The 22901-nt window shown below is 57.0% G+C and overlaps 1 protein-coding gene across 3 annotated transcripts; it reads left to right on the forward strand.

Moving 5' to 3' along the window:
- The first annotated feature begins 13928 nt into the window (after nucleotides 1-13928).
- On the forward strand, nucleotides 13929-22222 carry Rasd2 (RASD family member 2). 3 transcript variants are annotated; one of them, XM_005000145.4, is made up of 3 exons: nucleotides 13929-14001; nucleotides 17569-17848; nucleotides 20352-22222. In XM_005000145.4, exons 2-3 carry the CDS (start codon nucleotides 17578-17580, stop codon nucleotides 20879-20881), a joined length of 801 nt encoding a protein of 266 aa, XP_005000202.2. In that variant the 5' UTR covers nucleotides 13929-14001; nucleotides 17569-17577; the 3' UTR covers nucleotides 20882-22222. The 3 variants fall into 3 exon arrangements, with proteins under 3 accessions (XP_005000202.2, XP_003462367.2, XP_063100614.1); XM_003462319.5 differs by having other exon boundaries at nucleotides 13989-14371; XM_063244544.1 differs by lacking the exon at nucleotides 13929-14001 and adding an exon at nucleotides 16239-16262.
- Nucleotides 22223-22901: the final 679 nt, after the last annotated feature.

The raw sequence follows: 22901 nt of genomic DNA on the forward strand, positions 1-22901 counted from the left end.
AGCCCCGCACTGTGCAATCCCCGTTCCCTTGGGTCTCGAGTTCCTGAGGCATTTGATCCACACTAGGGTGAATGCCTGCGCCCCAACAAAGTGCCCTCCAGGTCAGCATGGCTGGCACCGGAGGTGGCATCTGGGCTGGTGATGTGCAGGGTGGTGCTGGTATGGTCTCTGCCTCGGTGGTTGGCAGTAATAAGAGGAAAGACTGAGGCAGACAGGTGACCGGACAGGGCCCTTTGCAAATGGTGACAATGACTCTGAGCTCAGCACAGGGCAGTGAGACTGCCAGGTGAGGGATGAGTGTGGCCTATGGGGACTGGCAGGGGAGGCTGGGGTCTCATGGATGGTGAAGGGGCCAGGATGACCCTGTGCAGGGTGAGGAGCACCAGGGCCACGTGGTGATCCAGGCAGGGGCCCCGTGGGCATGGACTCAGGGGATGCAGGTAGCTTCAGCTCTCACCTGGTCAGCCACTCTTGCTCTGGGCAGGGGAGGCCAAAGAGCCGGGGAGGATGGGCAAGATGCCCCCAGGGCCAGTGGTGTCTAACTGGGCCACCTCCTGCCAGCTGATCTGCCTCAGGAGATCACTTCGTGGCCTGCTCAGGTAGCTGGTGTCATGGGAGACACTGCTTGACACTCAGAGGTGCTGCTTGAGCATCTGCAGGTCAGGGGTGCCCAGGTTACACAGGACAGGAAGGAGCCATGTAGCTCCCACTGTGGGACCCATCCTGGCAGGCAGCTCCCACAGACAGGTAGAGGCAGTGTTGGCTGTGGCATTCAGCTCTCCAGAGGTGGGCAGGGGCTCCTGTGGGCTCCTGTTTTCTTGGTTTCTTCCCTGCAGTGACCGTTCCCATGACGCTCCACCGCTGGAGTATCCAGCCCTCAAGAGCCTCGAAGGCAGAGCGTGAGCCCCAGCCCCACGTCCTGCAGGTCACACAGAAACCTCTCTGTGAACTTGGGAGGGAGGCTGGGGCCACCTTCCAGATGCAGCTCCAGGATCCTGGGTCGTCTTTGTCCTGTGCCACACCATTGTGATCAGAGTCTTGGCTGCCACCCAAGCCTTTCTGTATTAGAAGCAAGGGCCTCACTGTGTGGCCCAGCGTCAGGCGGAGAGGTCTGCAAGAGGGAGACTTCTGGAGAAGGAGGAGAGCTGGGAGCCTGGCCTGGCACACACAAGGGCCTGAGTCCTGCCTACAGCATTGCAAGTGCACATAGGAAGGAATTCCAGTCTCTGTCCCACACTTTGAACGGAACTGACAGGGCCCCACCCATGAGCTCCACAGTGTCCTGTCCCAAAGCTGTCTTCTTCACCCTACAGTTCCTGTTCAAGATCTTGTGTATCCCTTGCCCACAAACCTGCCCGACTCCTCCCCCCAAGTCCAGCCCTTTCCTTTGGGCCTGGAAAGTCTGTCTGTTTCTATTTTTAAAAAAGCACAAACAGCTTTAAAACCAGCTGCCAAAGGGTGGACTTGTTTGTGTGAACGTGTGTGCATGTGTGCACACATGTGGCAGAAGTGAGCTCTTTTTCTTCAGTATGGGAGATTAAACCCAGGGCCTCCACGTTGAGCCACATCCGGCCCTTTTTGCATTTTTATTCTGGAATAGGGCCTTGCTAAGTCCTTAAGTTGTCCAATCTGGAACTTGTAATACTCCTGCCTCAGCCTCCTAACTTGCTGGGGTGACAGGTGTGTGCCAGCACCCAGGCTTCGGTTTGGATCTCTCCATCCCCCAGGTGGAACCTGCGTGCATAATTCCCTGCGGGTGCGGGTCAGAACGACCTTAAGCAAGTACTTTGGGAAGCACCTGCCGCACAGCAGGTACTTTCCATGTCTCAGCTCTGGGACTCAGTTTCCTGGGCTCCTGGGCCCATGTTGCCTTCCAGCAGAGATGTACCAGAGTCTCTTCCGCCATTCCCACTCAGGAAGGAGTTGCGGCCTGGCCACCCATGCTGTTTCCTGTGTGGCTTCCACAATGAGCCTTGGATCCACGAACCTCTCCTGTTTCCTTCTCCTCCCTTCTCTCCCCTCCCCCCTCCTCTCCTCCTCTTCCTTCTCCTCTCCTCTCCTCTCCTCTCCTCTCCTCTCCTCTCCTCTCCTCTCCTCTCCTCTCCTCTCCTCTTTTTCTCTCTTCCCTCTGCTAGAGGTCTGTGGGCTGCGGCTGTCCTATGGCACTTGAGCCCCCGGAGTCTGCATCGTAGAGCCTCTCGCCAGCTTGTGGGAGCCGAGCATCCCCAGCCCCTTGCCTGGGTTTTTCTGGCTAGGACCAAGCAATGTGGGGATGGCGTTGATCGGGAGGGACCAGTCCAGGGAGCAAGCTTGGCCCTTTCCAGCCAAGTCTGGGGTTGCCATGGCAACACCATCCTCCATGGGCAGTTTTGGGTGTGCAGGTTTCAGGTGTGCTAGCGCTGCTGTACACAGCGCCTAGTGGTTATTCTGACCCAGGTAGGTACTGGTTGCCACACAGTCCTGGTCCAGTGGCTGGGCACAGTGACAAGCATGGGCCTGAAGTCCTAGTGTAGCCCCTCTCCTCTACTCTGTTTCTCCAGTGACAGCAGTTTCAGGGCAGGGCCTGGGCTCAGAGCTCCTCTCTCTCACCTTGCATGGAGTCTCTGTGGTAGGCAGCATGCATTTGGAGGGAATCTTAGCAGATGAGGTGCCCCTTTCCCAGATGGGTGACTGAGGTCTGGTAGGGGCAAGGCCACGTGGGATGACAGTACTACTGGTACCCTTGTCCTGTCCCTCCCAGCTGGTCAAGCTCAGCCCAACATAGCCCCAGGCTTTGAACACCAGGGCAAAATGGGGAGCCCTGTGGTCTCTGTGGGGTCAAGAGGCCCCACCGTCTCCTCCCTTGACTGACAGCATGAGGCCCCTTTCAGATGACATTGGTGCCTCTGGGCTAGAAGAAGGGCAAGGAGAACGAGGTCTAACTTCTCAGGCTTGTTTGCTCCCTCACTTTCCAAACTAGGGGAGGATGGCAGGTCCTCTGAGGCCCCTGAGCCGGGGCCAGGAGAGGGACAGGCCCTGCTGCTTTCCCCAGGGCAGGAACACCATGAGGACAGGGCTATCCCCTACCCTGGAAAAGCCCTGCTCCTCAAGACCTGAGAGGAGACTGCATCTCACAGGCTAGGGGTGCAAGGACTAGCACCAGTGCTTTTAGGAGTGCCCTCCAGCGTGTCGAGTGTTCTCTCCGGACCTCTGCTGCTCTGTCTACTTCAGGGACTGCCTCATCCACCTCCAGGAAGACCACTGCCATCTTGCCCACCTCCTGTACTAGTTGTGGAGCTGAAAGCCCCTGGGCAGACTCTTCTCAGTCAGACTTGGTCTGCCTGTCCCCGTCATGCCACGCACTCCTCTAGAGGTGAGTCACGTTGGCTCTGTCCTTATCTGTTCCTCTCAGATTTTGTTACTTTTGGCCCAAGAATACTCAGAGATGTGATATCCAGAGTGAGCTACTGCATTTAACAGAGTCTGTCTGATATGCGATGCCCCGGGGGGTAATTTTACCAGGGATTCCCTGCATTCGCGTGATGCTGTGCCACAGAGGCAACGTGGGCTGTGACAGAGTCAGTGCCACTTGTGCCAGGCTTCAAGGGCTCCCCTCCCGGAACAGTCAGGGCTGTATCTACAGAGGCACAGCCCACGACCGGTGCAGGAGATGGGCACACAGAGGCATCTGGGTCCTGGCTCCCGTGTGGCCAATCATACGTCCATCTCTCATTTGTTCCCTTCACTTTAGGATCCGCATTCATTCCTCTAGGCCAGGGGTCAGGAGAGGAGAACCTTGTGGGAAGGGCATGGCCTGCTTCCTTGAGCTCTGGGCTGGTGACACTGGCTGGGGATGCAGTTAGGGTGGAGGGCATGCAGATCTTGTCTTGAGCTGGCAGAGCTACTGCCAGCTTGGGAAATGTAAGAAGCCAGGTGGAAGGCTCGGCCTGCTTGCCATCTGTTGAGAAGGTCGCACAGGTACTGCCTGGCTTCCTGGACAGATAGCATCTGCGTGGCTGAGCCGCCTCTGGGGAGATGCTTGGCTGGGCTCTGTCATGACTTATTCAGCACCCAGACACCTGCACCATGGGCCTTGGGCCCTGTCCAGTGTGCTCTTGCCCAGTTGCCTGTCCCTCTGCCAGAAATGGGGATGGAGGTCCTGGGGGGCCGCCCTGCCCAAGCCCCAGGGGCACAGGAACAGTGCAGCATCCTTGACTCCTAGCTCACTTGGGTGCTGTGCTGTCCTGTGCTGCCTCTTTTTGGCCACTGAGGCAGAGCCAACCCCAGTGCCAGCTGCCCTGTGACCCAGAGGCAGCTGCATTTCCAGGGACCTGAAAGCCCCCATCCTCTGATGGTGACAGCCAAGGGAGTCATCTGGGAAGCCATCGAAGGCCTGGGTGCCAGGCTGCTCTCAGCTCTCAGGTCAGCATCATCTCTTCTGGCTGCCAGAGCTCAGAGTATGTCCTGCTGCCCAGGGTGGCTACCGGTGATGCTGACTGAGTGGGGACTTCGAGACTGTCACTTGACTCCAGGTTATAGGAAGTGGGGAACTCGGCCGCCATCTGGCTGTTGTCTATGCTCATTCTGGCGGGTTGCTTCCCTCAGAGGTGTTTCACTGGTGACAGGGCCTTTCTATTTTTATGTTTTGAGCAACCCTAAGCTAAGCACCAGGCATCCAGAATCTCAATAAATGGCAACCACAGACCTGTGTCACTTCCATTTGCAGATGAGGAGATCGAGCCTTAAGGACGTACTTCCTGTTCTTGTCAGGAAGCCTCTGTCCCCAGGGCTGGGACAACAGACATCAGGCTCCCTTGCCTCCTCTTCCCAGCTTCTCTGCTACATTAGCTCCTCTTCCATTGTCAATGCTACAGATAGGAGGACCCTGGATTTTAGGGTGGGAGGAGGGCAAGGCTGTGCCCTGGTTCAGGACTTTGGGCTTTGGGCTCATGGTTTTCTGCTGTTTCTCCTCCAGCTCCTGGAGGGTTTCAGGAGGAGCCACTCTGCCTCCTGGCACCATAGCACAGTTTTTGTGTTTATGACACAGAGAAGAAATTAAAAGACCCTGGAGGAAATGAAGGCAGCTAGGAGGGATAGGGCCACTGGCCAGGAGGAGGGAAAGCCAGGCAGGGCTGGGTCCCAGGTCGGTGCAGGGGCCTCTTGGGCATGGCTGTCCTACCCAGGACCCTGAGATTAAAGAGGAGCTGAGTTCCCTCCTTGGAAGGAAAATGACAAGGAGATGAGGGGGTGCTGGTGCTGCCCTCACGTGACTTGCAGGGGGAAAGCGAGGCTAGGAGGGACTCAGTCAGAGCACAGACATGAGATCAGGCTGCACCAGCACCAGTCCATCCCACTCATGCCTGAGGCCTCAGGGTCTTCTACATGGTATCTCTTGGTCCCTGGCTCCACTAGTCCCAGGGCGTTCTTAGCCCTAGAATAGTGCTGGAAGAACCTCAGGGCTGGTCACAGGGCTGGCAGGTTCTGCCTAAGCCACTGGCTCTTCTATGCAGAAGTGCCCACAGTGGTCTCTGGAGATCCTGGGGTGGCCTGGTGCCTGGCCAAGCTCCAGTGGGCTTGTCTCCTGGTGGTGGCTGCCACTTCTTCTCTAATCATGTGTACCAGGGCCACTGAGGAGAACAAGGTGCAGCAGGGAGAGAGAGACGCGGATAGGAGCTTGGGTTCTGTGGTGCCTGCTCCTTGCAGGCCAGTGAGCTCTGTGGCGATGCCTGCTCTGATCCATCACCTCAGGGGGACTCTGGGCCTCACAGGGCTCTGGGCCATCACTGCTTTCCTCAATAGTACAGCAAGAAGCAGGTGGGGACCAGGTCTTAGGAGGGAAAAAGGGGCAGTCCCCGGCCCCACCCACAGCCTGATGAGCTGTGTGAGCACTCTGGTGACACTGAGTCTGCAGTATAAACCACTGTACGAGGTCTTGAACCAGCATCCAGCTTGGAACAAGCTGGAGACAAGGAGACCAGGGCTCGAGGATCCTGATGCCCACTACAGTCAGAGCCAGAGGGAGGATAGCCAAGCACACCCTGCCCAGGGGGAGCCTGATATTGCCCCTGTGATGTCCCTGCCAGGTGCTTCCTGCAGCAGTCCCCACGTCCTCACTCCACACCTCATCCCATCGCTTTTGCCTCACCTGTGCAGTCGCCCCTGTGCCCACTTTGCCTAGCTGCTGGCCAGCTGTCTGCTGTCCCCTGAATCCCAGCTCTGGTACAGGGTGTGTCTCTCAGCCAGGTCAGGGTCAGTGAAGCACACAGTAGGTGTGGAGTGTCTTCCCATGTTCTGAATGCACAAGACCTATCACATGACCTGCACAGGAGCCTAGTGAGCTCAGGACATCCAGGGTTGGTGGTCTGGGGTCCCCAGGTGGACACACAGGCTGAGGAGCTCTGCTCCTTTCTCTTCGTCGCAGAAGTCTCACTGTAGATCCCCTTGCAGCCTCACGTGGCCTGGATTCAGTTCTGACCAATTTTCCTTAGGGAAAAGGCAGCCTGCTTTCCTTCTTTCTTTCCACTGCTCGTGGAATGTGAAGTGATGGCTGCTCCACTTCAGCCATCCTGGGTTAGAAGGATGGAGTGGCGTCCCTAGAGTTTGCAGCAGAAAGCCTGGCCTCAGTCCTGCTCAATACCAGCCCTTTCCTCCAGAATTGTTTCATCTGAGCATGAAGTAAACTCCTGGGTCAAATCTACTGGGTTTCCATGGAAGCATCCTTGGGCCTGGTGTCTTTTCCAGAATCAGGCAGGACCTAGGCAGTGAGGTCACAGGGTGGCTGGGGGCCACAGGGAGGCAGAGGGAGGCCACATGCTCTCCATGACAGCCTTGCTGTAAAATGGGTGACTTGGTGCACAAATCATGGATGCTGGAACTTGTGGTTAGACGGGCTCAGCTGTCTTGGTCATCTTCTGTGACACCACAGTTCTGTGTTGCTAGAGTGAGACATCTTAAAGGGGAAAGAGCTGCATCCCAGGGTCAAAGGGAGTCACAGCATCCCCAGGCCCAGTAAGGAGGGGATGAACTGTCTCTTACTTTCTATTTTTATTCTTGATATTTTGAGGCTGGGATTTGGCTATGCAGTTCAGGCTGGCCTTGAACTCACTGTGTAGCCCAGGCTGACCTCAAACTCACAGTGATCCTCTTGCCTAAGCCTCCCGAGTGCTGGGATTACAGGAAATGCCAGCCACCATGCCCTGCTCGAATCCTGTCTCTTGATGGAGGAGCCTTAGGTGGCTGAGTTTCAAATCTGCATAGGAGGAGGGCAGGCTCATGAAACCCAGGAACTCCAGCCGTGACTTCCATGTGTTGGATTTCCATGCAGTATTGTGCACGTGCAGGCTTGTACACCAGGGTGCTGACTCTGCCTCCTTCCACCAGCTGCTTCCCTTTTCTAATGGCCTCTTGGCTGGAGACCACTGAGCAGGAGGAAATAACTGGGGCTGTAGTCATCAGCTTCTGGCATAGTGCACCCTACTTGGGAGGCATCTGAGGTCCCCAGCTTCTCTGTCCCCTCTGGCACCAAGGTAACAGGCCTGCCACATTCTGGGCATGGCCACAGGTGGGAATCTGGCAAGGACACGGATGCTCATGCCCCTGTACTGTTGCACCTGAGGCTCGACCAGCAGCCCTGGTTCAGAGATGCCATTCACTTCTTTAATACCCGCTGTATGCCAGTTCCTTTGCTCTTCCCCAGCCCCATCCTGTCCACACTCCATTACTCTGCTGTGAACAGTGTGGGTGTGTCATGGCCTCCAAACTGGCACCCTTCCTTTTCCAGCCTTGGCATGCCCCAATTTGTCTGCTTGGAAAAGCCTCCCATGGCCTCCAGCCGTGGGTTGCTGCCTTTTCTGTCAGATTCTGTGCTCCGCAGGCAGGGCCTCCCTTGAGTGCTATTAGACTCCAGGCTGGTTCTCTATGAGCAACTGCTGAATGACTGAATGAGGGATGGATGCGCCTGAGCCTGTCCAGGCTATGACTGGGGGAGAGGCAAAGCAGCTTTGAACTCAGGCCTGTTTGGTGGCAGGCTGGTGCTGTCTACCACACCTGGCTCTCGAGGCCATAGGAGTGGACAGCAGCAACAGGGGACCAGAGAAGGCGCTGGAACATGTGAGGCTCTACTCTGTCAGCTGTTTGCCAGGCAGATGTCAGGCTGGTCCTGCTGCCCTGCTGTACCAGGCTGAGCCTCCCTGGTCTGGTCTCCCAGCTGCTCTCTCTTCTGTGTAGTGCTGGGATGGACTAGCTCTGCACTGAGCTGTGCCCAAGGACTGGAGGTCTAAGGTGCTTGCTGTGGGTTAGTAAGCTCAGGCCAGCTGCCTGGGGGCTGACAGTTTCCAGGGGCTGCCCTAGCTCCCTGGTCCTCAGCAAATAGTGCTGAAAGGGGGTGAGGAAAGACTCAGCCAGAAACAGACAATATTAACCCCAAAAGCTATGTGCGAGGCAGCTTTCATGGTGAAATGGTATCTTCACAGTCTGATAGAAAAGTAAAGCTCCTAGCTCTACCAATGACAGCTTGCATACAGCTCAGCCATCTCATCTTTCTGGCCTCAGCCTCCTTCTCTGGGAAATGAGGAAGAAAATCACTCTTCTCAGCATTGTTGAGAAAGCCAAAGGTTGCTGCATACTGCGTGTTGAGAAGCCTGTGTCCCTAGCTTGGGCCTGGCATAAGAAAAGCAGCTGTCTTCTTGTTCCTCCATTGTTGCCAAACCAACAGTTTTCTCTACATGCTTCTCAGGACTGTTAGGAGCACCAGGTGTGATGGAAGAGGGAGTATACACCTACACAGCCTTGTCCAAACAATGACACTTAAGGAAGTGTGTTCCCTTGTGCCTCTACCTGGAGGACACCAGGCCAAGGTCATGGGCCTAAGAAACACCCTGGGAGGGACAGAAGTTCCCTGGGATGGGATGATGATGATGATGATGGTGATAGAGAAGATGAAAATGAAGATGATGGAGGAGATGATAGAGATGGTGATGATGATGGAGAAGATGATGGCAATGATGATAGTGATGGTGACAGAGGTGACAGTGATAGAGGAGATGATAATGAAGATGATGGGGATGATGGAGATGGTGATGATGATGGTGGTGATAATGATAGTGATAGAGATGATGATAAAGAAGATGATGATGATCATAGTGGTAATGATGACAGAAGAAATGATGGAGATGGTGATGGAGATGGAGATGATAAGGATGATGATGGAGACGATGGATATTATGGTGGTGATGGTAAAGATTGCAGTGATGATAGAGGAGGTGATAGAGAAAATGGTGGTGATGATGGTATTGATAGTGATGGTGATGTTCATGTTGATGGAGATGATCATGATGGAGAATATGATGGAGAATATTATGGAGGTGATGGTGGGGATAGTGATGGAGGTGATGGTGGTGGTGAAGATGGTGGTGATGATAGAGGTGGTGATGATGGTGTTGATAGTGATGGTGACGTGGTGATGGCGGTGATGGTGATGGAAGTGATAGTGGTGATGATGAGGTGGTGGTGATGATAGAGGAGGTGATGGAGACGGTGATGGTAGTATGATGATGGGGGATGGATGATGGAAGGATAGACAATGAGGGGCCTGTTATGGAATATTCAGGCTCAGCCTTAAGATGACAATGGAGTGGCACAGAAAGATCAGAGGGTTGGTCATTAAAGGACCCAGGTATTTTCAGTCAAGGATCTGTCTGTTGCTAGTCAATGACTGGACAGGTCCTTGACTGACCAAGAGCTTTGGTTCTGGGACTTGCCCTGTCCTGCCTCCTGTGCAAGGTCCTCTTTCAAGACCCTGCCAGGAGCAGATGGTGTGGCTGCAGTGTTTGAGAGCCACTGGCAGGTCACACTCTTGGGCAGCCTCTGCCACCCACTTGCCAGATGTCCTAGTGTGGTTGGACCCTTCTTGGCATCAGTTCCTCCCCTCCAACTGAGGCCAATGATGCAGCTCCATATTGCAATCTCCAGGACCACCCAAGCCTTCGAGGAGGGGTCACTAGGTTTAGAGCCTCTGGTTCACTAGGATTAGAGCCTCTGGTTCACCCTGCCCCTGCCTTTTGTGAGTGCTCCACCATCTTGGCCAAACCTACTGCAATGCTCACAACCTCCTGGTCATCGCTGCTCCTTGCCAGCCTGTCTGTGTGCCTTTCAGGGACTAGATGGCATTGCAATGGTAGCTTTGTATGGTTTTGCAGGTCACTTAGCACTTAATGGCACTCGGATGAGGAAATCCAGCTTGTGCTTTTCCTGCTGAAGTTGTGGGCCTCAAAGCGGGAGGGCTGCCCCTACCTGAAGATAGCACTGTTCCCTAACTTGCATGAAACTATCTCTGTGCTGGAAGGGCTCTTGGCCACCTGAGGTGGATTTACCTGGCTCAGGAGTGAGGTAAGGTGTGCCTCAGAAAACATCTGACCTGACACTCTTGCTGGACAGGGGAGGATACTGACCATGAGTCCTGTAGCTGAGTTCTACTGTGTACTCAGCGAGTGGTAAGCACCACTTCAGCCCTCAACAATCAAGGACTCCATGACATTCAGGGCTGTGTCCTGCTTCCCAGATCCACTTGGACACTGACTCTGGAGATGGGGAACCAAGACAGCAAGTCCACAGATGAAGTGTGAGGCATTGTCCTGCATATCTGGATCTTGAGTGTTAGGTCTGCCTTACTAGAGTTCAGACAGCAAGGGGGACAGCCAGGGAGGGGGGATGCCAGGACCTTCAGTAGCCCAGGGACGAGGGTCCTGGGCACAGGCTCCAGTGTGAGCTAAGGCCAGGAGGCAGAGCTGAGCAAGTTCAGGGAGCTGAGTCAGGCTTGTTGGGACATGAGGATCAGAAGCGCTGGGCAGCCCACTCCATGAACACCAGTGCTCTTCCAGTCTGTGTGGGATCAGGATCCAGATTCCTAGCGGGGTGGGGCTACTCAGATGTGAAGGCTCATGAGGTGAAGGGAGGGGCAGGAGGTAGATGTGGGAGGAAGATGAGAGGGTGTAGGGTTTGACTTGCTCCTGCTGATCTTCCCTCTGTCCTCACCACTTTGCTCAGAAGTATCTGTGTGGCCCTGTGATGGTGCAGGTTCCTGCATAGCTGGAGTCTGACACCAGGCCCCAGCCAGTACTGGGGCTCCTCAGTTCCACCAATGCTGACCCTGACTCCACCCGGGCCTGGTTGGGAATGGTCCCACTGGAGCCACGTGCGCTCCGCAGAGGCACCCAGGCATGGGCAGTGGGCTGGCCTGTTCCTGGCAGGTGCTGAACCTGGTTGAGCCACAACTGTCCCATCTGAGAATGAGGAAGGTTGGGCCTTGGGCCCTCTGAGCTGCTGTACCTCTAGTCTCCTAGTTGGTGAGTGGTTCTCAGTATCCGGCCGGAGAATCCAGACGCCTTGGGAGGTGAGCAGAGCTGCATCTCTAGCAATCCAGGGAACACACTGACCAGCATGGAGCAGGCCTGGATGTGCACTTGTGTCCCCCAGTCCAGCCTGGGGCAGGTGACTTGGCATTGGTGGGGTTGTTTCCTTCTAAAGCTGCCCCGAAGGCCAGAGGGCCTACAGGCAAGTTAAGTCACTGCCAGGGACAGGAGCCACTGTTCAGGAAAGCAGCTGTGGAGCTGATGGACACCAGCAAAGGCCGTATTCCTTCTGGAGAAATCCACTGTGGCTGCCGGTTCTGCTTTTCTCTGCTCCTCAGAGTCTGCTTCCCTTTTATCAGAGGGTGCTGGGAAGATGGAAGGAATCTCTGCCCCTGTCACCATCAGGTCTCTCTGTTCCCAAGGCAATCCCCAGGCATTTCCTCCCCACAGCAACTCAATATTTATTAGAAATGGACAGCATACAAAACACTGCCTTCGTGACAGGGGAAAGTGAACACGAATCTGGCTCAGTCCTGCTCCCAGACTCACATGCTGACAGGGATGGTGACTCGGGCTTGAGAGGATCCACAATGACAGCTGCTTCACACAAGGCACTACACAGTTATTTAAGTTTTTTTTTGTACTGGGGATCGAACTCACGACCTTGCATTTGCCAGGCAGGCACTTATGCCACTGAGCTAAATCCTCGGCCGTTATTTTACTTTTTACACTCCACAAAGTAGCTACTCTTGTGACGCTCACTTTATAGGCAAAGAAACTGAGGCATAAGGGGTAAGGCTTCAGTGCCCAGGGAACTCAGAGGACAAGGTTCACACCATTAAAAAGGCTGGGGGAAAGCTTTTTGAGGAGAAATGTGATCACCATGCTTTGAAGGATGTGCAGAAGTTTGAAGGGTAAAGAAAAAGATGTCCCGGATTGAAGCATAAAACTGCAGGAGGAGCGGTCCAACTTCTTCATAGACTTAGGAAGTGTTTGATTTGGACAGAATGCAGGCTTGCTCAGGGCACAGGGAGAGTCAGGACCTGGTAGAAGGAGTTACATTTTATGTGTTGGGCACTAGGGAGCCTTGAAACCTCTTGAGCAGGGATAGCATTTGTATCAGAAATTTTAAGTGGTCACAAGTGATGCGACAGCAGGCAACAAGGAGCCCAGCAAGGAAGGACACGGGCAGCTATAGCATACAGTCTATGTGGAGACAAATGGGGTGCAGGAAAGTGCGAAGGGGGAAGCAGTGTACCTGCTCACTGACAGCCATCCTGTACCAGGAGCAAGGCCCCTGTCCTTCTGAGGGGTGTGGCCAGTGGGTTATGAGCCCTGCCTGTGGTAGGAGGAAGAGGCTCCCATGGTGGCCACGGGGATGACAGCCTGGTTTGCAGTGACGTGTTTGAGCCTGGCTCCAGTCACACAGTGCAAGCTAAGCACAGTGCTCTGAGCGAAGCCAGCTCCTCAAAGAGCACAGGTTGCTGGCAGTGGCACATGTGCAGCCCTGAGCCTCTGTGATTCCTAAATCCGGACACTGAGCACTGTCACACAGGACAAGGCATGGCTTTCCGCACACTGGGTTCCTCCACCTGGACAGCCTCGTTGTCCCCGGAGAGCCCTGAGGTGACAGAGGAAAGGCTGTTTCTGAAGGCAGAGTCAACGTCATCTGAGGGGGTCTGCCACCCTGCAGGTCTATGGCATTGTATCCATCTCACAGGGGACTCAGCCCAGCCTGGCACCTTCCTGAGGCTGAGTCTCTCTTCAATGGGGCTGGACGGTCAGCAGGGCGAGACAGCCCAGAGTCCCCACGGTGGCAGGGGTACTGAGCCAGGAGCCTCCCTGGCCCCAACCCCTAACACCAGGCCTGGGCTCTGCCACGTGGGCTAAGGACATGTCCACCTCTCCCAACCCAGCCTACTCCCTGTCTACTGAGGACCCAGCTCCAGCCTTGACGGCCACGGTCTTGAGCCAGAATGTAACCTTGCTGTTTTCTTTGTGCTAGTTTTACTCTTACCTTCCGTTTATGGCAAGTGACACCGGCTCCCCATTTAAGGCAGTGATGTTAATCATTCTCTGGAAGTGTCGGGGCAGTGGGTCTTGGATTTAAAGGAAACATTAAGTAGCCAATTGATGGAAGTAAGCTCCGGAGAACTCCTGATGTCTGACTCCCTTCACTCCTACACTGACTTGCAGGCACGCGGGGCCAAGGTTACTGCAGGGTTCCTCGAGGCAGCACGTGCACTGCACACGTGCACAGCCCCCGCGCCCCGCGCGCCCAGACCTCGGGAAGGCAGCGAGGCTCGGAGAGGCAGGTGGAGGAGGGCTCCGGGACCCAGCGGGGCCTCATCGGCTGGACAGCCGTGGGCATGAGCGCGTGGTGGAGGCGGCCTCCACGTTGCGCTGAAACGCCTTCCAGTCCCAGGGCACGCGCCCGCACCCGGCCAGTCCCCGTGCCCCGGCCCGCCGAGCGCCCGGGCACGCAGAGAGTGGACCGCAGATACCCCCGAGGGCGTGAACGGGGTGGGGCTGGGACCGGCAGGGGCGGGGCCGAGCCGCAGAGCCCGCCGCCCATTGGCCGGGAGAGGCGCGGGAGGGGAGCGGGCGGGGCGCGGCGCTGGAGGAGCGCAGACGCTGGTACCGGGCGGGACGGGCTCCCAGGAGGCCGAGGCAGGTGGGCACCGCTGGCGCGGAGAGGGACGCGTGTCTTCGCTGCGGCCGGAGAAAGTTCTGCTCCTCGGGAGAAGCGCGGGGCGGCTCTAGGCTCCGCGCGGACTGTCGGCGTCCCCGCGCGCGGGCCCTCCGTGGGGACCCGGGTCGCGCAGCCCGCGCCCCTGGCTCAGCACGAGGCCCCCGGGGCGGGGGCGGGACCGGGTCGGGCAGGCGATAGCGAGCCGGACCCCGTCCCGCGCCCAGGCCCCGCCACGCGCGCCCATGGATGCTCCGCGCCCATTGCCGAGGGCGGATCCCGCGCTGGGACCCCGGAGCCGCCACGCACACCCGGACGCTCGGCCGGAGCTGCGGGGGGTGCGCGCCGGGCGCAGGTAGTGGGGCCGGGCATTGGGGGCGGGGGCTGGGGGGCGGAGGCCGAATTTGAGTGGGTAGGGGAGTCGGGGCTGCGCGGGCTGTTGCGTGCCTGCTGAACCCATGCCACCCGCGGCTCGTTACCCAAGCGCGTCCTTCTCTTGGTCGGGGTGGGGGTGGGGGGCGGCTTCCTGGTTTGTCCCTGTAGGTGCGGCACCACAGCTCCGGGTTTGGAGACCTGGGTCTGGCCTGCTTCACCGGCCCTGGGCTTAGAAGAAGGGACCGCGCCCTCCTGGCTCCCTGGAAGAAGGGCCAGGAGGGCCGTGGTCCCTGGTCCAGTGTTGGGAGTCTGCTATCTGCAGTCCAAGCTTCTGTCTCATTGCTGCAGAGGGAGTGACCCCTTGCCAGGACACCTCTGTGCTCAGTTGGGGGCCCTGCTTTCTCCCTCCGCGGGAGGTGAGAGGTCCAAACCCAGAGCGCAGGCCTCCCCAGGCTTTGGAGACAGAAGGGCCCTTGCAGGACCTGTCGCAACGTGACAGCTAAAAGCGCGGGTTTGGAGGACCTGTTACTTGTGCGTGCTAGCATGTGTGGATGTGGCTGTGTGTGGGTGCGTGCGTCCGTTTGTGTGCTGGGTCAGTAGGAGCCTGAAGTCCCTTGGTGTGCTTCTGCTGTCCCACAGCAGAGGGAAGGCCGAGCCCCAAAGGATCTTGGGGTTGTAGCTGAGGGAGCAGAGGTGGCCCTCCAGGTGCCTAGCATCTGGAGGCTGGAGTTGGGCTTACAAAGTCCCTAGCCGGAGCGTCTGACCTATGCACCTCCCACCCGCAGCCCTGGAGACCAGTGAGGCAGATGAGGGGCCTCAGAGCTGCTGGCAGGAGAGCCCTGGACAGGCACCTGCCCCTGCTAGCTGGAGGGGCTAAGGATGAGGACGTGAGCCGCTTGGGCCATTGCCCTGTCCAGTGCCAGATGAGCCCTCTGAGTCACATGCCAGGCACCTCAGTTTTCACAGAGTGGGGCTTTGCAGCCAGACAGCCTGATTCAGATTCTAGCCTAGCCAGTCACTTGTTTGTGAAGAGAGAGCAGCTTGACCTCTCTGAGCCTCAGTGTCCATATCAGATGAGGGGGTCCCTGTGGATCTTCCCTGTGGGCTGGGGTGAATAGGATATGGTATGCACAGCACTGGTGAGCTGGATCCCTGTGACAGTGCCTCTTGTTCCTGGAAGGGCCCTGCCCCGTCTTCGGCCTCCTGGTTGCTCTTGGAACAGCCTGGGGTGGGTCAGCAGCCTGCACCTATGTTTGGCACCTAGTTTGGTTTTCTTGCTCTGGCTTTCTGGGTTTTGCGTGAAGTTCTGTCTGCTCCTGCTCTGCAGTCCTGGGCCAAGCCTAGGGACTTGAGAGACAAAGTCCAGGGTTTCCTCAGGGAAGATATGGGGCAGGGGTTGTTGCCACAGTGCTGTCACCTGGTGTCCAGGTGCTGCACAGCCCACATGGCTGGGGCCACATGAAGATCACGGAGGACTTTCCCTGGTAACTTCTCTGACTCCAGCTCTTATTACTTATTCTCTGTCTCCTCCCTCTCACTTCCTCAAATCCATCAATGCTCTTATTACTTATTCTCTGTCTCCTCCCTCTCACTTCCTCAAATCCATCAATGCTGGTGCTAGCCTGCCTGCCCCAGTGGCTCTGGCTAGAGGCTGAGGACAGTGCTGGAAACAGGTGCTGTCTGGTCTGGACAGAGGGACCCCAGAACTTGGGGGTGGGGCCTCTTTTTGCATCTTCTCTGAAGCTGCCTAGTCAGCTGCATGGGAGGCAGAGAGGCAACTGTCCCTAGCATTATGACCCTTCCTCTCCCCCCTAAAGCTGTGCTTAGCCTGCTCCATGGGCTGCCTGGAGACCCTTCACCTGGCCAGCCAGGTGAGTTGGATTGAGCAGAGAAGGTGCTGGAATGGGACTTTGCCATTCTTTTTCTTCATGGCTCATTTATTGAGAACCTGCTGTGTACATGGTGCTGTAGCCCCTTGGCATGGGTTCATGGACGGTATTTTTGTGTCAGAGGCCTTAGGCCTGGTGTTTCCTGAGGGCCCTCATTGCCTGAATGGGCAAGTTCCATAATGTTTTGATTGTCAGGGTCTTCATATGAGAAGTGGAAGTGGTGTCCTAGCATGAGGCAGAGTACCTGGGTCCATCTTGCTCGCTGGTCTTGGTTGGGTGAGCACGTGGCGTCACTTGTGTGTCTCTAGCTCTTGCTGTTGAGGGCTGTGCAAAGTGATGTGTGGAAAGCATTCGGCATACCCCAGCACATGTCAGCTACAAAGCAGGCAGTGGCTGCCGTGACTGTTCTGTGCCTAGCACCATTCTTGGCACACAGAGGCTCAGCCAGGGCTTGCTCAGTGGCGGTCGTGCTGCTCTGGTGGCCAGCTGAGTGTTGAGATGCCTGTTGTCCAGATCCCTCTGAGTATTCATCAAGGCCCTGTTGCTGTCCAGAACCTGGGCATGGTGGGAGTGTTCATCATAGACAAGTGTGCGGGCCTCAGCAGAGAGCAGAGGTGGCCATAGGCCAGGGGATCTGTGCCCAGAAGTCTCCACAGGAGTGGCCACGAAAGTCTCCCCGAGATGGAGATCTTAGATCTGTCTCAGGCCTCTTTGGTGGCCCAAGAGGAACCCCGGGGAAGTCTGGGCTCTTCTGGAGTTGGCAGGGAGGCTGAGTTGCCTGTGGCCATGCCCTGCCCTCATCCTTTGGCCAAGGCCTCCTGGGGACAGATCCTGGGCAGGCCAGAGCCTTCCTCAGACCAGGGTGTGTCCTCCATAGTGGCCACAGGAGCAGTCTGGACATATGGGTGCAAGGGTTAGGACATAGCTTTCTCTCCTTTCTGGGGGACTGAAGGGTCACAGCACCCTTGTCTTAGAAATGCATGCAGACCTATGTCCTGTCCCAGCCCCTGGGCCCATTCTGTCACTCTCAGGAGAAACTTTGCAGGGGTCCCAGTGTCCTGCCAGGAGCTAGACCCACTGGAGCTCCCCTAGATGAGGGGTTGGCGAACAGGGGTAGAAAAGTGAGCAGGTGAAGGAGGTGTGGGCAAGTGTGGGCTGGGGCTCCACACCCACATTTCATAGGTGAAAATGAGGCCAAGCTGTGCGCAGGAGGCCCAGGCCTTCTGGTGGGGCTTAGACAGGTGGGTGGCGGTGCCTGACATTGGCTGCCCCTTTGCTTTTTCGGCAGCCGCGCGCCATGATGAAGACGCTGAGCAGTGGAAACTGTGCCCTGAGCGTGCCGGCCAAGAACTCCTACCGCATGGTGGTGCTGGGTGCCTCGCGTGTGGGCAAGAGCGCCATTGTCTCACGTTTCCTCAACGGCCGCTTTGAGGACCAGTACACGCCCACCATTGAGGACTTCCACCGCAAGGTGTACAACATCCGTGGCGACATGTACCAGCTGGACATCCTGGACACCTCCGGCAACCACCCTTTCCCCGCCATGCGCCGGCTGTCCATTCTCACAGGTGCAGCTGGGGCTGGGGCTGGGGCTTGCCAGCTTAGGGGTACTGCCCCAGTTTCAGTCCACCCAACCAGGTACCAAGGTACCACAGGTACCAAGGGGTCGATGGCTGCTTCTATAGGCAGGAGACCCAGCAGAGCTCAGAGCCCCTGCATCTTGGCCACCTCTAGAGAGGATGGGGGGAGCTGGGGATGCACAGGGAGGGGCTTTGTGTTGGCAGTAATGGCAGTGGCTGAGGGCCTGATCCTGTTCTTAGAGCCTGGTGTGTGTTTATTTGATGCTCACAACTGCACGAGTGGGGAAACTGAGGTAGAGGTCAGCAACTCATGCTAGGCAGAAGCATGGTGAGAAACCTGGTATGGTGGCGCATGCCTGTAATGCCAGCACTCAGGAGGCTAAGATGAGAGGATTACTGAGAGTTTCAAAACAGCCTGGGCTGCAAAGAGTTGAAGGCCAGCCCTGAAACCCTATCTCAAAAAGACCAAGGGGGGAAAAAAAGCATGGTGGAGAGGCAGCAGCCAGTTCTCTTGCATCCCACTAAGTTTCCAGCAGCCTCCTGGCCTGCTGAGAGCACAGGGAAGGACAAGAGACTGGAGGGGACGCCAGGGGTTCTTGGACATAGCCCGTGCCAGCCTCACTGCCAGCCACTGCCTTTGTTGCTGTGCCTGCGTTTGCTCTTCTGGAAAAGGGGCACGGACTGCATCCTGGGAGCTCAGCTAATGCACAGAAGGTGCTGGTGAGCAGGGAGCCTTGACCGTAAGCTGCGATGGCATTTCTGGTGTGCCCGCTGTGGCTGCTGCCACCTCCCCAGCTGGTCCCTCCCATGCCTGGCAGAGCTGAGGCGGCATACAGGTGACTCTCCTTAGTGCTAAGGTGCCCCTAGACCAGACACCACACCTGCCCACACTGCTCTCACCCTGCCAGGACCCAGGCTTTCCAGGCCTGGATGTTCCTGGGCACCCGTGTCTGGAGAGGGAGTGTTTGTCTGGAAGACCCTTGATAGATCTGAGTCCTGGCTCTGCCATTTGGCAGCTTAGATGTGGGCTGGAGGTGGGTGTGTTGGACTCCTGGCTTCCACAGTGGGTGTGGTGTGGGGTCAGCTCTCCCAGCATGGGGGACCTGGGTATCACAGACACAAAGAGTGCTCAGGTAGAGGAGAAGGGGTGTATAGTCCACATGTGTGCTTTTAGTCACACAAATAATACTAGATGAGTTCTACAGGTGAGGCCGGAGCCCCTTGCACCGTGTCCCCTGTTGCAGGCTCTGCTTCCCCAAGGTGGCCACCCTGGGGCCTGTTGTGGGCTTTTCTGGCCTTACGAGCACATTCTCATTCAGATTTGTGTCCTAGCAATGGCAAGAGCTTTTTCTGTCTGTGTTCTGTGCATGTAGCATTCTGAGCACATCTGTCTGCTCTTGCTTTATTCCATCACCAGCCCAGCCTTGCTTTCTGGTGCTGGGTGCAGAGGATTCTGAAGCCATTCCGGCTGCTACCAGCCTTCTTTCAACTGCCTCCAAGGGACTGGTGCTTGGCATCAGTCTCACATTTGGGGGCTGAGATCAGACTAACAGGACAGTGAGGTCTGACCCTCTCCGAGCAGCTTATGCTGAGGCTGCCATCTGTGCCACCTGCAGCAGCCTCCCTGTGCATCCACTGTGTGAGCCTGGGTGGGGTTTGTGCTGACCCTGCTGCCAGAGCTCACATACTGGGACGTCCATTTGTGGAGACTGTAGAAGGTGGTGGATTCCTGCTGGATTCTCCTGCAGACTTGGTCTGTGGCCAGCACCCCTGAGCCTCAGTTTCCTTGCCTGTGAGATGAAGAGCCTAATCTACTCACAGCTCCAAGAGCTCAGCAAAGTGAGGAAAGGGCATCCGGATGGGGTAGAGGTACACACCCTGCTGCCCTCCTGAACCCACGTGGCTCCCTATTCTGATTTAGAGCCCATCTCACAGGTGTTCAGGAAGCAGGCAGCTGAGAACAGGTTTAGGTGCAGTCCCAGCCAAGCCCCACTTGTGCTGTGTGACCTTGGGATGGCTGCATGTGCTTTCTGGGCATAGGCATGTGCACCTGGAGCAGGGAGGAGGAGTGCCAGCAAGGGTTTTGGGCCCATCCTTGTCTTTGCTCACATGGAGCAACACAGGGCGAGATGAGGGGCATTCGAACCACCCGAGGCCCAGTGGCTGGTGAGCATGCCTGGCCATTGTGCATCCACTGTGGGTCCGGCTGTCACAGATGGGGATGCCCAAAGCAGGTGCAGGCTCCTGTGCATGTGGAAAGATGATTCTAGCACTGTCTGGGCCAGTCCATGGTCGTTCTCTTCTGCCCAAGAAGAAGCATGGTGTGGGCGAGCATGTTTGAGCATGGCCGAGATATTAGGCTCAGAGCCTGAGCTTCCTGCCCCAGACACAGGGAGGCTGACACCAGGTCCCCAAGAGCCCCATGGTGTCTCAGTCCCCATCCCAGGCCCTGGGCAGAGGTGCTTGGGACTCATGCCCACCCTCCCTGCAGGCGATGTCTTCATCCTGGTGTTCAGCCTGGATAGCCGCGAGTCCTTTGATGAGGTCAAGCGGCTGCAAAAGCAGATCCTGGAGGTCAAGTCCTGCCTGAAGAACAGGACCAAGGAGGCTGCAGAGCTGCCCATGGTGATCTGCGGCAATAAGAGCGACCACGGGGAGCCATGCCGCCAAGTGCCCAGCACCGAGGCTGAGCTGCTAGTGTCAGGCGATGAGCACTGCGCCTACTTTGAGGTGTCAGCCAAGAAGAACACCAACGTGGACGAGATGTTCTACGTGCTCTTCAGCATGGCCAAGCTGCCACACGAGATGAGCCCTGCACTGCACCGCAAGATCTCTGTGCAGTATGGCGATGCCTTCCACACCCGGCCCTTGTGCATGCGGCGTGGCAAGGACGTGGATGCCTATGGCATGGTCTCGCCCTTTGCCCGGCGGCCCAGTGTCAACAGTGACCTCAAGTACATCAAGGCCAAGGTCCTGCGGGAGGGCCAGGCCCGTGAGAGGGACAAGTGCACTGTCCAGTGAGCTGGGCATGCGGAGGACAAGGGGACTGAGGCAGCACCTTAGGGAGGTGGCCTAGGTTGCCCCCTCACTGCCCATGTTTCCTGCCAGGAGCCCAATGTGGGCCCTTGGCACAGCTGGGAGGCCCCCTGACGCACTAAGATCTTTGAGTTATGCCTTCCTGCTTGCCCCCCAAGTCCTTTCACCTCTGCCGTCTCCTGACCTCAACTTCCCCAGGACAATGTGTCTCTGAGCACAGGGGACAGTGGGGAGATTCAGGGACCAAGCTGGTGGCATCTCTTGCCAGCAGTGCAGCTTTTGGAACAAGTTGCTGGACAGGTCACGAGTGCTCTCCCTGAGTGGGGTTGGCATGGTGGGTACATATGGGGACCCTACCCTGCTCTGCAGTGCCCACTCTGGGTTCTGTTTTGTCCACCCAGTGGCCTGTCTACTCCTCGGCTCTGCCCGTAATGCAGCTTCCCGGCCTCCCCCTAGCTTCCTCTACTCCATGGAGGCGCCAAGTGTTTGCTACTGTGCCTCATCTTGAGGGCAGTGGACATGGTGGCCCCTGGCCCGTACACTGTGGTGCAGACCTGGCATCTTGGCCAGTGATTGCTCCCTCCTGTCCAGATAGCACCTGCCGCTGCCTTCCACTGAGCCCTACACTGAGCCAGTCTGTCCCTTCAGTCGGCACAGGACAGAGCTCTGTGAGAGCCAGGCTGCCCGTAGTGTCCATCCTCATGCATTTACTGAGTGCCACCATGTGCTAAGAAATGAGTGAGGCGCACGTCCCACCAGCACCCTCTGTGCATGACTGTCAGAAGGAGTGGTGGTGGCTGGGCTGTGCCAGGCAAGTGTGGGCACCACATGCCTGCCCTGGTAGCTCTGTGCCTACAGTCCATATCAGTCTGAACTGCCACAGCTCTTGTCAAGAGACCTTAGAGATGCAGGGCTTAGGATTTCAAGAAGCCACGACCTCATCTCCAGAGTGTTTCTAAGGCCGAGAGCTGAGCCATGGCCTGGCTCCCTCTGCAGCCTGTAAGAGGCAAAGCAGGGCAGCCCTGCTGGGGAGGTGCCCTTATCCTGTCGCTCTGTACCCTGCCCCTGTTCCAAGCAGTGATGAGGCCCTGACATCCAGTGTACACACACGGATACACAGGCGACTGTCTGGCTCAGCCAGCTCTCCGCACCTGGACTCCGCCCACTGCTTACCACCCCAGACCCTACCTTCTGTCTGTCTGCTCCCTGTGTGGACCCTCAGAACAGACTAGGGGCTTTGTCCAGGTGGGTGGCAGTTTGCTTTTCTCTGCCCCCTGCCTGGCACCCTGATCTCTGTACACGTGCATTAAAGTGGGTTTGTATGCACTGGAGCCTGGCGTGGGCTGTTCCGGGAGGAGGGGGCTGCCTCCCCGAACCCTGAGAGCTTGCTGCAGGAAGACTGAGTTGTCTCCACTTGGACATTTGAGGTCTCCTCTCCAGTGTGGTGGGTTGTACAGCGTCTGGTCTGGCTCTTCAGGGCCTCTGGAGTGCAGGCGCAGATGCCTCCCTCCTGGATCTGGGTTGGGGACATCGACAATGTTTGAAGTCATTTCTGCTTGACAAGACCAGTTGGAGAGCTGGGTCCCAGGAGGCTGAGGCAGGAAGATCAGAGTCCAAAGCCAGCCCAGTCAACTTAGCAATGGACAGAACTCAGCAAGCTGGCAGGGTGGGAAGTGCAACTCATACCTGATGAGCAGGAAAGGGTGCTATTTTGGACCCCAGTGCACAGTACACCCCTGACAGTGTTCTTTAGCTGTGTCTGGCTGCAGCTTCACGGGGACAGCAGCCTTGTGGGGCAGGGCCAGCTCATGATGCTGTGTGCTCAGTGGATGGTAAGCATCCTAAGCTTGAGTCACAGCCAGGGGGTGCCCCTTGAGTGGTGTTTCTTGGGCAAGTAGGGTCCCCGAGAAACCTGCTTCCCATGCACTCTGCTTCTTGAGCGGGCATGAGGCTCAGACAGGCAGGTCAGGGCCCTAGAGAGCCAGTCTGTCGTGGGCAGCTGCCA

Source organism: Cavia porcellus, unplaced genomic scaffold (assembly GCF_034190915.1).
Source record: "Cavia porcellus strain 051 isolate PalLab524CR breed Dunkin Hartley unplaced genomic scaffold, mCavPor4.1 scaffold_177, whole genome shotgun sequence".
NCBI lineage: Eukaryota > Metazoa > Chordata > Mammalia > Rodentia > Caviidae > Cavia > Cavia porcellus.

What these genes read in the sequence shown, in the direction of transcription:
- Rasd2 (XM_005000145.4), top strand. Translation starts at nt 17,578, where the DNA reads ATGATGAAGACGCTGAGCAGTGGAAACTGTGCCCTGAGCGTGCCGGCC. An exon ending in CCGGCTGTCCATTCTCACAG is followed by an intron (nt 17,849 to 20,351) that starts GTGCAGCTGGGG and finishes CCCTCCCTGCAG; the next exon opens with GCGATGTCTTCATCCTGGTG.